General features: G+C 35.0%; 1 protein-coding gene across 6 annotated transcripts in view; it reads right to left on the bottom strand.

Moving 5' to 3' along the window:
* ANO3 (anoctamin 3) overlaps window positions 1–13,149 on the bottom strand; it is a 616,473-nt gene that overhangs the window by 122,060 nt on the left and 481,264 nt on the right. For all 6 annotated transcript variants that reach the window (XM_007497186.3, XM_007497185.3, XM_056802002.1 and 3 more), the window contains 4 exons: window positions 11,283–11,327; window positions 7,650–7,781; window positions 2,960–3,066; window positions 137–192 (listed from right to left, as the gene is read on the bottom strand). In XM_007497186.3, the coding sequence (XP_007497248.1) occupies window positions 137–192; window positions 2,960–3,066; window positions 7,650–7,781; window positions 11,283–11,327 (340 nt within the window). The remainder of the gene's footprint in view (window positions 1–136; window positions 193–2,959; window positions 3,067–7,649; window positions 7,782–11,282; window positions 11,328–13,149) is intronic.

The following is a 13,149-nucleotide window of genomic DNA, read 5'->3' on the forward strand; positions in this document are numbered from 1 at the left end:
ATTATTACTATTTCCAATTTTGTCAAAGGATGAGAATATAAGTGACTAAAAATAACATATTTTACATTTCTGGGTTTTATAATTATAACAAAAATCATTCAGGTTTTAAAAATATTAACACAGAATTTGAAGTTACCTCATGTGGAGGAAAGGATGCCTCGTATGTACCATTGTTCAAGAGTTTGTTGATACCTAAGCAAACAAGAAAATCAGTCAATGTGCAAGATAGATGCTATCCTTAAATTAAAAATAATTGTACATCAGAGTATGAACCTTATTACCCTCAGAGTACAACTACATGAAATCTTGAAATAATCCAAATATTTGTTGATGACTACCAAAAATTAAAAAAGCTCTGGCAATGTAGGAAATTCACCCCAGCCATAATATTGATAACACTGATGGTAAGAAAAGAGGGACTAAGATAATACATTTGATCATATTCGGCCAGGCCATGTCCTGTATGTTTATAGCTAGTTTATCTTTTTTCAGTACCAGCCCATTGTCTTACACATTATATAACCTTGGTTGCCACCAAAGTTGATTCCTCTTTGCCCCCTTCAACTCTTTCTCATATTTTCCTACATCCATATGTAATTTTTTCACTGTGCTTTTTCTAAAAACGAAGAATGCCCTCCTTCATCTTATAAGTATTCTTAGAATCTCAGCTTAAGTGATCTCTCTTTTGTGAAGCCTTCCCTGATTTCCCCTGGTTGTAATCAATTTTTCATGTTTGATTTCACGGTGCTCTCACCCATCTCCCCAACCTTGCTTTTCTTCTTAAGTATTTAAGAAAGCAATTGTGGGAGAATTCTAGTTTGTTAAAGGAATATCCTGCCTCTATTGAAATTATAGGACAAGTCCCATAGGATGGGATTTAGTTAGTTTGTACTTCTCAAAGCCAGAGAAAGCTTCCAAATTGATGAAAACACAGGTCCACTGGAATATTTGATTTTCGACTTCAATTATACTTGTTCAATTATATTTGTTTGTGTGTACCTATTACACATCAAACTCTACTCTCATTAGATTGTTGGTTACTTGATATCAAAAGCCAAGTTACATTGATCTTACTATCATCCTTGATGATTATCATAGTGCTAAGTATAATAAGGGCAGTCAGCATATATTGGCTGAAATAATAAGTGAATGCTCACTCAATTTTGCATGAATCTGAACTAACTTAGTGAATATTTAACTTAACATTACTGTACTCAACAAGGAAGATATTTAAATCTATTTTCAAAATATTTTAAAGAAATCATTGTCATTCATTTGTTGGTAGCAAAAGAGAAAAGATGTCATCTTCCAAGAGTCCATTTACCAAGATCATTTAATTCGACAAGGTAGACAGTTTCTAAAAATTCCAAACCCCTAAAGACAGTAGATTTTTTTTCTCCCACCTACAAATTGTGAATCTGCCTTTAGTGTTCAAAGTCAGGTTGTTTAAGTTATCCACAATGTATTTATTAAAACCAGAAAAGCTTGAAAACTTTCAAGACACTATTTCAAAATCTCATAATTGCTTTAAAGGTCATTTAATATAATCTGTACCTGAATGAGGATCTCAACTATGATATCCCAGATACTTGGTATGATTTTGAAGACTTCTAGGTACAGGAAACTCACTACTTTCCTAGCAAATTTCTTTTCATAGATGGCTATAAATAGGAGGAACATTTTCCTTATAATGAGCTAAAGCCTTCTTTACTTCTAACCTCTCATGCCAAGTATCATGTTGCCACTTCAACATTTGTTGTGCAGTTATTTTTCAGTTGTGACTTATTTTTTGTGAACCTATTTGGGGTTTTCCTGGCAGAGATACTGCAATGGTTTGCCATTTCCTTTCCATCTCATTTTAAAGATGAAAAAGCTGAGGCAAACATGGATAAGTGACTTATCCAGGGTCACACAGCTAGTAAATGTCTAAGGCTGGATTTGAAATCAGGGAATGAGACTTTCTGATTCTACTGTGCCAGCTAGATGTGCTCCTTCCATATTATAGTTTTTCAAATGACTTGAAGAAAGTTACTATGTTCCCCAATCCAAAATTCTGTTCTTCTTAAGCTTATTCCAATTCTTTGAACTAATCAGTTTTGAGTCACAATTTTGCAACCTCTCAGTATAACACAGGTTAGGATAAGAGATTATTATCTAAATTGCTTGTCATGACATGAGTCTTTCTAATAAGTGGCAAGTGGCATCGATTTATGTTTGCCAGAATTTTATTTTTTAAGTTTGAAGGGTACAAATAATAAACCAAATGAGATAACATACCTATTGTGCTTTCTAAATCCTAAAAGTGCCCAAAATAATCATGATAATCATGGTTATTAGTATTAACAGTTTAATAACCCAGCCAATCATTTAACCACAGAATACCCTTTACCTTTTGAAAAAACAAAGCAGGACTCCTGTGGGCAGAGGCTATTTCTTGTTTTATTTTTCATTATAGCCCTAGCATCTGGTGTGTGCCTGGAACATAGTGGGCACTTAACAAAAGGCCATCAAATTGAATTAAGCTGGATTTGAAATTGTGGCTCTGAAAAATGGAGCTATACTTATTCTGCTGAAACCTGTGTCTTTTGATCTTATTAGATGAGAAACATCACCAAGAGAGCTTCTTTATACAAAACTGTGATTCTTGCCAAAGGCTGAGTCTTAGTTGAAATATTGTTTGTTTGTTTATTTGTTTGCAATTTAGAGGCAGACTTCTTATTTTCACAGTCTCAGAAGATATGGACTGAAAAGGACTTTGGCACCTAGAACTAGAAGGGAGCTTAGAAATGTAATTATTCCCATTCTCAATTGATACCCAGAAAGGAGCAATAACTTGTCCACGTTGACTGAACTAGCAAGTGGCAGAGGTTGAACTAAAATACTGGAAAATGCTGACACTCCCGTTTCCAAGGCCCTCTTGCACCACCATTGGTGGAGCAGTATTTGAGGGAGGTCTTACCCATTTTTGTTTTCCCATCTTCATATTTGGTACGTTGGAGCACGTGATGGACAATCCTACTTCTCGTGGAATTGTTGAAGAAAGTATCCTTATTCGTTATTGTAAAGCTGTGGAAATGATTGGACCAGGTTTAAGACTCAGAGCACAGCACGGGACCCAGTAAGAGTGTATAAATGCCAAACAATCCCAAAGGTTTTCTCTTTAAAACCCCAGTCAACGTGATTTCTTTTCATGGCCATAATATTTCTCCAGCTAAGAGCCTGACATTTCCCTTTCCATTACTAGGAAAGTTAATTCATGACAAGAATACACTCATAAAAGAGATCACCTAGCGCATGCTATTTTGAATGTCTCCCTTCAAGTATCCATCCTCTGCATGGAATGAGGCGAGAGAAGAGCAGCCTATACATTTGCTTTCACTGAATTATTTACTGCTTTGAAGCAATATGGCTTGCAGCAGGGTTTCTTCTAAATAGACATGATTAAAAATTCAGTCACCATTTCCTAGATTACTTCTCAGAGTTTTAGTTCCTTCTCAGTGAAGAAATGAATGCTTTCCTCTCTGTACCCCTCCTTATCCAAATCAATGCAGTCTGATTCTAGTTGGAGGGAAGAGATCCTTCCAAAAACTAATTATACCATTCTTTTGTTTTGGGCCATCCACATCCTGCTTTCATTTCATCATCCTGCCTTGGTCCAAATGAGGACTTTGCTTCTCACTGCACAATACATTTGGTTGTCTGGGAGTCTGGGACACACACACATTCATACCACATGTCAGAACAATCCAGTGATGAATGCTTTTCAGAATGATGAGCTCCAGGTTGCAAAGGTCTTCCATTGCCTTCTGAAGCATTAAGACTTCAGGGGATTGCATCTCCAACTCAGCTCTCTCTCCAGATGGCTCCTTCAGTAACATTTTATTCCCCTTCATTTGACTCTACTCTGAATACCGTTCTCCTAATGAGTGGGTCCAAAGCCAGGATTGCCATTTCTGGAAGGGACCCAGCCCTTGCTTGCTTCTCCCCCAGATCAACTCACTCTCCAGATGGCTTTACCCCTTCAGTAGTCAACCTCCTTGAAAATAGGAGCTGTCCAGTTTTCGGGATCTCTGTCTGTCTCTATCAATATTTCTTTCCTCCTCTTTCTCTCTCATATCACCATCATCATCATGCCATTATCATCATTGTTGGCTCTCTCTTTGCCCATATAGATGATGACCTCTCTCCTTTAGTAGACATTCTTCACAAGTTACTGTTGCCAAAAAGAAAATTTACCTCCTAGTGGTCAACTTTCCAAAGAACTTATATATGTCATTCCTCAGGCACCATTCTTTGCTAGTATAAAGATTAAAATTAATATCCAAGTATTATATTTATGAGATTTATTTAAAAAACTAGAGTGAAACCTGCCTGACTTGATTGCAAGGAAGAAGAAAGGAAGAGAGAGGCAGAACCTCAGAATTTATACAAACATGATCATGCAAAGTGGTGGAGAGATTAAAAGGAATTTTGGGAAATACTAAGGGACTTCTGGGGGATGGAGTCTGAAGGTTCAAAATCTCCATTTATACACTAGACACATAGAAATATAGATTTAGAGCTAGAAATTATGCTAAAGTCACTGAGGCAGACATTTATTGATGAGGAAAATGATGGATAGAAAAGCTAACAGATTATAGATTTAGTTAGAAGGAACCTCAGATCCCAACTTGTTTGTCATCTCCCTCATTCCTCAGTTAAGGAAGGTAAGATAGACAGAAATGAAACAACTTGTTCAAGGTCACAAGAATATGTGTCTAAGCCCAGATTTGAACTCAGTCTTCCTTGGCTCTATGTACAGCATTCTATTTATTATTTCATGCTACAGTGCTGACAAATAATGCTTATAGCTTAGTGGAAATTGTCAGTTCCTGTGCATAGGGCACAAAATGATCTTTCAAGAATTCTTGGTCATGAATCATGCCCTGACTCAATCATAATTTGTATATTTGAGGAACTAAGTATCCCTCACTGTGATCTTATTCCTTTGTAACTACAGACCTTAAAACTTAAAAAAAAGTATTCTTTAAATAATGAACTGAATGAAGGATATAGCACTCTTTAAAAGAGCATCTTGGGTTGACTAGACACCCTATTCACCCCAAATGAGGGGTGATTACAATAATAGCATTGTGGGTAGATAGGGATTTAAATGATTGGTTTCCAAGAGAAGTCCAAGGTTATTAAAAAAGACTGAAGTTTCCCAAAGTCAGTCCAACTGTTGAATTCTAGATTTGACATCATTTTGTATTGCATATCTCAGATTTACATAGAGCTAAACAAATACTATAGGTGGTCTACTCAAATATATGCCATAAGAGGTAGAGTAGAATTATTTGTCCACTTGATCATTCTTGTGTGAATGGTCAGGCTAACCTTTTTTGAGTGGTTTAGGATATCTTCAGGGAGGTCCTTTGGTGTTCTTTAGAAATCTACGTAATGTCATCTGCTAATCTGAGCTTTCTGAGGACCTTATCATCCACAGGGAATTCTTCAACTCAGATTCTATGCTGGATCTTTTAAATATCAGTAGTTTGACATTATCATTTTATGGCTATTCATCATTAAACAAAACAGAGTCTGAACAAATGAGGATAACTCTTGCTTAGAGGACAGTGTTGAGGCTTTCCATTTAGTATGGTACCTGGCAAAGAATAGACAATAAATGTTGATTTGTGAATGGTAGCTATGATCTGGGAGCAACAGATGAGTAATGAAGACCTTCAAAGAATAAATAGGGAAAAGAATGGCATATAAATGTAAGAGAGGAAATAAAGTGGGGCTGGTCAAATGGCAAGGGCATAAGATGATAAATGGAGAGTCCAAAGTTTCCACTGGTATCTTATTCACAGTAGAGCAAACTGAAGATGGCTTCCTGCACATTGGCTAGACCCTCTGTAGCAAACTCATGGAAGGATATGAACAAAAGTCAAATAGAATGGACACTCATGGATGGATAGGACCTTCATCTTTTGAAGGAACATCTAAATCATCAAGACCACAGACCAATATGAATAACTGCAAGTACAGTGGAAAAAGAATTGTCATCAAAATCAAAGTGACTCAGACTTAGGGCATGTTTCTGACACATATTTCCTGTGTGAGCCAAATCAAGTCATATGCCCTCTCCCCCAAACCCATCAAATCTCTCAGATTTAAATCAGTAGAAAATGAGAATTGCTGTACCATTTTTTTTCTTTCTTTCAAATATTTCTTTCTTTCAAAAGACTGATAAGTGATATTTCTTTTTTTTTAAAACCACTACCTTCCATCTCAGAATCAATACTAGATATTGGTTCCAAGGCAGAAGAGTGCTAAGGGCTAGGCAATGGGGGTCAAGTGACTTGCCCACACAGCTGGGAAGTCTGAGGCCAGATTTGAACTCAGGACCTTCCTTCTCTGCATCTGGCTCTCAATCTACTGAGCTACTCAGCTGCCCCCAATTGATATTTCTTTAAGTTATTTGGGGTCTATAAAGAGTTCTTTATTCTTCCTCTCATTTGGTCCTCATAATGGATTTATAAAATCAATACCAGCCACCACCACCATTACTAAAATATATATATATATATATATATATATATATATGTGTGTGTGTGTGTGTGTGTGTGTGTGTGTGTATGATTTATAGAGATACAATTATCATTCTCATTTCACAGATTAAAAAAAACTTCTAAAGAGAAGTGATTTACCCAAGATCTCAAGCTAGAGAGAGTCAGAGGTAGGATTTGAACTCTGTTCTTTCTGACCTCAGATTTAGTGTTTTATCCACTCTGCTACCTAACTATTTACTATAGGCATTAGCATACCCATTTTATGGGCAGTCAGGTGATATAGCACTGAGCTTAGAAGAGTCATCTTCCTGAGCTCAAATCCAGCTTCCTACACTTATTAGCTATGTGATCCTAGGCAAATTATGTAACCCTATTTGCCTCAGTTTCCTCATCTGTAAAAGGAATTGGAAAAAGAAATGGCAAAGAACTCCAGTATCTGCCAAGAAAATCTCAAATTGTGTGACAAAGAGTCAGACATGACTGAAAAATGCCTAAATAACACCCTCACCCACACTATTTTGCAGATGGAGAAATCAGAGCTAAGAGAATATAAGTGATGCCTGGGTTAAGGTACCTAACGAAGAGCCTAGAGTGGGAGCAAAGTCAAGTCTTCTTGGCTCACGGTTTTTAGTACTCTTTTTCTCTCTCCATTATGCCCTGCATGAACTATAAGAGGCAAGGGCTGTGCCTCACCCAGTGTGTATCCCTGTCTAGTGCCTGCCTAGCCCAGCCCATGGTAGAAACTCAGCAAATGTCTGTCGAGTTGAATTTACTATGTTATTATTATTCCCTCTCTTGCTTCCAACTACAACAGCAATCATTAGGAAGGCTTGGCAGTCTGGCTATTAGCTGAACAGTCCATAAACACTACAATATTTATGATTTAAGTTTATGACTCATAAACCAAAGAATTCATAATGCTTGCTGAGTGTTGTTCAGAAATTAAATGTTAAATATTAATAGGGAAATAAAGACTGCCTGAAATGACAAGCTACAGAAAAGCTGCCATTCCTGCTTTATTCTATGGGTGGCCCTGGATTCACAGTAGAATGAGCACATGAGGCCATGGGAAGCCCAAGGGGTGGTGATACTTACTGGTGCATGCGTGCCCGGCTGAAGGGGGCTGTATAGCAGTCTGTCTCTTCCAAGTCAGGCAGAGCCTCCTTGTCGAGTTGCATTGGGTTTTTGGGAAGCCAGCTTCTCAGCTGTATGGTTTTCCGATACAAACTGGGACAAAGCCACAATGTAGATTGGATTAGATGAGGCAGCTTTCAGAGTGCCATATTTATCCTGTCCAGAGTCCCCTAAGTGCTTGAGGAAACAGAATCAAAGACTCCATCCTGGGGGTTTTGGTGGCAGCTGAGATGCATCAAACATCCTCTACTTTAAATAAAGAGATTACATGACCTGCCCTTCATCACTCCTGGATTAAGTGGTGATCAGGAATTGAATACAGGACCTACAACAAGAAATCTTGCACCAGGGTCCTTTCTCCTACAGCATACTCCCTTCATTCACCATTTTAATATAATTTAATGATAATCATATATTACTGATAATAATAAAGATTTAAAACTTGAGAACAAGACCCAAATTAATGTTGTAATTCCATCATGGAATCCTCAGCATCATGGTTGGCATGTAGGTACTTAATGAATGCTTTATATGCCTCTGTGAAGATCCAAACCCATTATTGGGTATTATTATACTAGGGATTCCTTTCTTGCACATGTTAGATTAGATGGTCTCCAAGGTTTCTTCTAACTCAAATTCTGTGATTCAGGTGGAAAATGGTTCCAATATTTAGGAATTCTGTTTGCCCATTGTCTTCCCAACCGCCATAATGGAGGCAACTATTAGTGACACTACTAATGACATTTGAAGGCAGGAATGGGAAATGCATAGGCTGACCAAATACCAAATGGTCATTCCTACTCCTGTCTCCCCCCAACCAAATTTTGAAGCTCAGATACAATGGCAGAGTGGGAAGGGTTAAGCATTTATAATCTTTCATACTTTCAACGCAATTTCAACTTGATTTCATAATATCATTTTTATAATATTTTATAATTATATTTATTCTTATATAATATTATATATATTTTATATTTATATATTTTATTACATATGAAATATATAATAGAATATATTTTATAATGAAGTTTTTCAGACCCACCCTATTAGTTCTGAAGAACATGTTCACAATTAGAGAATATTAGCTAGTACTTTCAGGATCTTAGGACTACATTATGCTCTCCCCTCAAACCCTCTCATTTGGCAGATGAAGGCCCTAAGAAACAAAAAGGTGTTGTGACTTACCAAGATAACACAGTTAACTTATGGCACAGGTTCACTCTAGAACTCAAAACTTCTCATTTCCATTACATTTTTTCCAGACATTTTCCTGCTCATTCATCATGGATACAATTGAGGCAAAGATCCTCTCTTTCAGTAAAAGTTTACTTAAAAATTTGCTGAATAGTTTCATTTCAGATGTGGTATTAAGGGAATTTGGGGTTTCAAACCACTGGATTATAGATATATAGTTCTGTAACCACTATATATTCCTTAAGAACTGTTTTATTGACCACAGATATGAGGTAGCAAGTATCGACTGAAACTAGGAAGATCTGAGTTCAAATGCTTCCTTAGACACTTATTAGCTTTTTTTTTACTTTTGCAAATCACTTAACCTTACTGTGATTACTAATAATTAATTTGATTTGAAAATATAGGGTAGAAAAATAAATGTCCATTTTTCTATTTCATTGAAAAGTCTGATTTTGTGAGTATATAAATATGTGTGTATATACATATATATGTATATACACACATATATATGTAGATAAAATCAGGGCTTAAAAAAATTTATGCTTTATGTCATACTTCTCTTTCCTACTCCATTCTTCTCTTGGCTTCCATGGTTACTGTTTGCTCATTTTATTCAATCAGAAATAGAATTTATAGAAACCTAGAAAACATCTAAGCTCAAGCCCACTTCATTAACCACCTATTTTTGTTGATGTCCACTTTGAGATCTGGAGAAGATATGTCAGCTGCTTAACGTCAAATAAAAAGATAAGAGCAGATTGATAAGAAAAGACCAGGACAGAGTCCATTTTACTAAGAAAATAAAGAAACTCTGAGATAGGATTTGTCCTAAAAATTTTAGGGACCTATTAAATTGATTTGGATTAGTGAGATTTGGCTAAAATTTAGAGCAGGAAGTCTAAATTATTCATGGAATATTTGTTCATTTTTGACTTATGATGTATAAAGCATCATTTTTGCCATAAGTAATTTAAATTTTTAAATGAATAATAATTTCTTATTATTTTATTTCATTTTCCAGAATTAAAATAACATTAACCCTCAAGGTGTTTGGTTTTGACTATATAAGTTCTAAAGTCTCAACAACCTTTGACAATATATGCAACATTTTTAGGTGACTCCTGTAGCTCTGATGCTCTACGTTCTCTGTTTTAAGGTCTTCTCTAGATGTTATATTCTACATTCTATTTTGAGGTTACTTCTCTAATACCCTAGCAAGTAGCTTTTAGCTCTGATATACCATTCCCTAAACACTGAGATCCTTAAATATTCTCCTGTTCTGATATTGTTTGTTTTATGTTTAAAGGCATTCTCTCTTCTAAGATTCACTTCTTTTTTTTTAACTCTTAAGTAATGTTTATTTTTCCCAATTACATGTAAAAACAATTTTTGACACTTGTTTTCTGACATTTTAAGTTCCATATCTCTTCCTTTCCCCTCCATGAGATGGTAAACAATTTGATCTAGGATTTATGTTTCCATATTTGTCATATTGTAGAAGAAGACACCTCTCCTGGTTTCTCTGTAAGATTCACTTCTGTTCCTAACATTCTACAACATTATAATTCTAGTTGTTTCTCTAGTATTTTAATTGACTTTATCTTTAATATTTCAAATAATATTTTTCCTTCATATTTCTCTTTTATTTCTATATCTCAAAACCCTTTCTGGTCATCAAAAACAGTATATTAATATTTAAGAAATCTTTTGCGTTAGACTCCATGAAAAGGAAAATTATTTTCTGTAGGGGATGAATATCAAAGTAAGCTAAGAATTTTATTCTCTTAGGTTTCACGTAGGCACTGATGCATTTTTACCATAGCCACCCTGACTACTAAATCAAAGGCATTGCTCCTTTGAACTTATGCTTCAAATTCTGGTCAGTTTCCACATCACCAGTGGGCATCAAGATTCTCAACTTTAAAATTTGTTTTAGTTCTGTCACTCTCATTAACTAGCCAATAAAAAGCATATCATCTCTTTGGGTCTCATTTTCTTCATCTTATAGATGAAGACATTGGTCTGATGGACCTCCAAGTTTCCATCCCTTTCTATTTTTCCATATGTATTCTGTAAGAACAGCAAATGCTCAGTATTGATTGTTTTGTGCGATGCTATTTTTTAAGAACTAAAATTTAAATCATATAAAACCAAATGATTTTCCAAATCATTTAATCATGTAAGATTTCTGATCATATCTTATTGAGTAAAGAAGGAGCAAACTGACTGTCTGTTCAATTTTAAGTATTGTGTTATTTAATATAATGACATTTGGGAATCTTCCTAATCATTTTCTCCTTGAATTTGCAGGTGGCTTCTATGGCAGAATAGAATTTGTTGTTTTTGTTTGCTTGAGGCTAATTAGCTGGCATCCCAGTAGCTTTTTCATCCACCAACCTATTCAGTGTTCTGTTCTTCCAGTCAGTATAATAGCATTTTTTCCTGGAACAAAAAAAGAAAGGAAGAAAAAAATCAGCTTAGTATATTTTTGAGAAGTTATAATGAAGGATAACTATAACAATTGAGAACTGCAGGGATGAATATTTTAACACTCCAAGCTTGACTGGTACAAAGAAGACACATTTAAAAAGGACATAAAGGTTCCTTACTGCAACTAATAACATTAGTTGGTCCCATGGTAACATGATTTTAGTTGAAAGAATATTTCAGTGGATATCTAATCCCATAGTAATTTTTTAAATAAATAAGCAAATGTTAAAAATACATTTTATGATTAGTTAACAAAGAAGTCCTAAAGGTAATTAAAACAGAGGCTTAAAGAAATCTGAGGACATTATATGACCAATTTAGGTGGAACTGTTTGGGGCTACTATCATGTTTAATCACAAGCGACCCTGAAGTATGCAAATGGTGGTCATAGCTTTAGAGAGGGAAGGCAGATGGCTCATTCAAGAATAAGATGTAGAAAAAAAAATTCAGAAACATTCTGGGAAGAGGATGGAAAAGAGAGACTAACCTATGTCCAGGAATCCTCTGCATAGGCAGTTTAAGATCTATCTAAAGATTAAAATGATGCTATAATCATGAACTTTGCTTCTTTGACCAGACATCAATATATAATCTCTAGTTGGGTAAACATAAACCATGTAGCCAGAGGAAGAAAATAAGGAAAAAATGTTAAGTATCAGTAAGGGAGCTTTTAAAAACATACATTCTGGTTACCCTTCTCCCAATCCAGCCTAATTTCCCCAAAGAATGTTTGAGAAATACAATGAATGAGGTAGTACTTTTGAACTTCCACAAATTATATGAAAATAAAGGAAGATTTTTAAAGTTTTTCCTCTGCATTCTAGAGCCAGCTTAGTAGAATCATTTAGCTGATAATTCTTTGTCGTAAGAAGGGTTACTACTCCTTTATATAGGAACATGTTTATATAAGGAATATAACAATTCTATATTGTAAAGAATTTATACAAATTAGGTACCAGAATTCCTCAAGGTAGAGCAGAGAAGATAACATGTAAGCACTATATAAAAATAATTATAATCATTATTGTTGTTCTTATCATTATTATTGATGTCATTACCATGATATGAGATTGATTTGACTAATTTCTTGTGTATTAGTCTTTAAATATATGAAATGCACTAAATTTGCAGAACACATTTTAAATTTATCTCCATGAATCAAAATAACTCTTGGTAAATATCATGACATTAGAACAAAGATCATTGGATACCAGGTTTTCTATTTAACTTGAAGTTCTCATCTGTTCCATAATATATGTATGGTGCTTTAAGCAAGCAATTAGAGTGACATGTAAGGTAAAAGACACACATAAACATGTGACTCTTTTTCTTCATTTTTACCTGCAGTGCAAATAAAAAAAATCCTCTTGGTGGGGAGGGTTAAATTATTACTCTGGAAATGTTGATAAAGAGTACAAAGTATTATTTACAAAATTCAACAGAAAGAGAAATACATTTTAGACATTTTTGATATCACTAGAAAGCTCCAGAAATGTATTTAAAAAGGACAAAGGTCATATGTATAATTAGCCTCAGGGGACATGGTGGTAATACTATGTGTCTACAGGAAAAAGAACATTTTGACTGAATGATTAATAATCTATACCCAAACTTCTTATCCGCTTGGTAGCTTAAGAGTATTTCTTTGAGATGATGATTTTTATTAGACATCCTCAACTGTTATATTACTCCAATGAAAACAAAGGAAAGCATTATGACTGCCTTGAACTGACAAAGGTTTTTTAAAGATATTGTCCAACATTGGAAGGTAGAA

This window comes from Monodelphis domestica, chromosome 6 (genome assembly GCF_027887165.1).
Source record: "Monodelphis domestica isolate mMonDom1 chromosome 6, mMonDom1.pri, whole genome shotgun sequence".
NCBI classification, from domain to species: Eukaryota; Metazoa; Chordata; class Mammalia; order Didelphimorphia; family Didelphidae; genus Monodelphis; species Monodelphis domestica.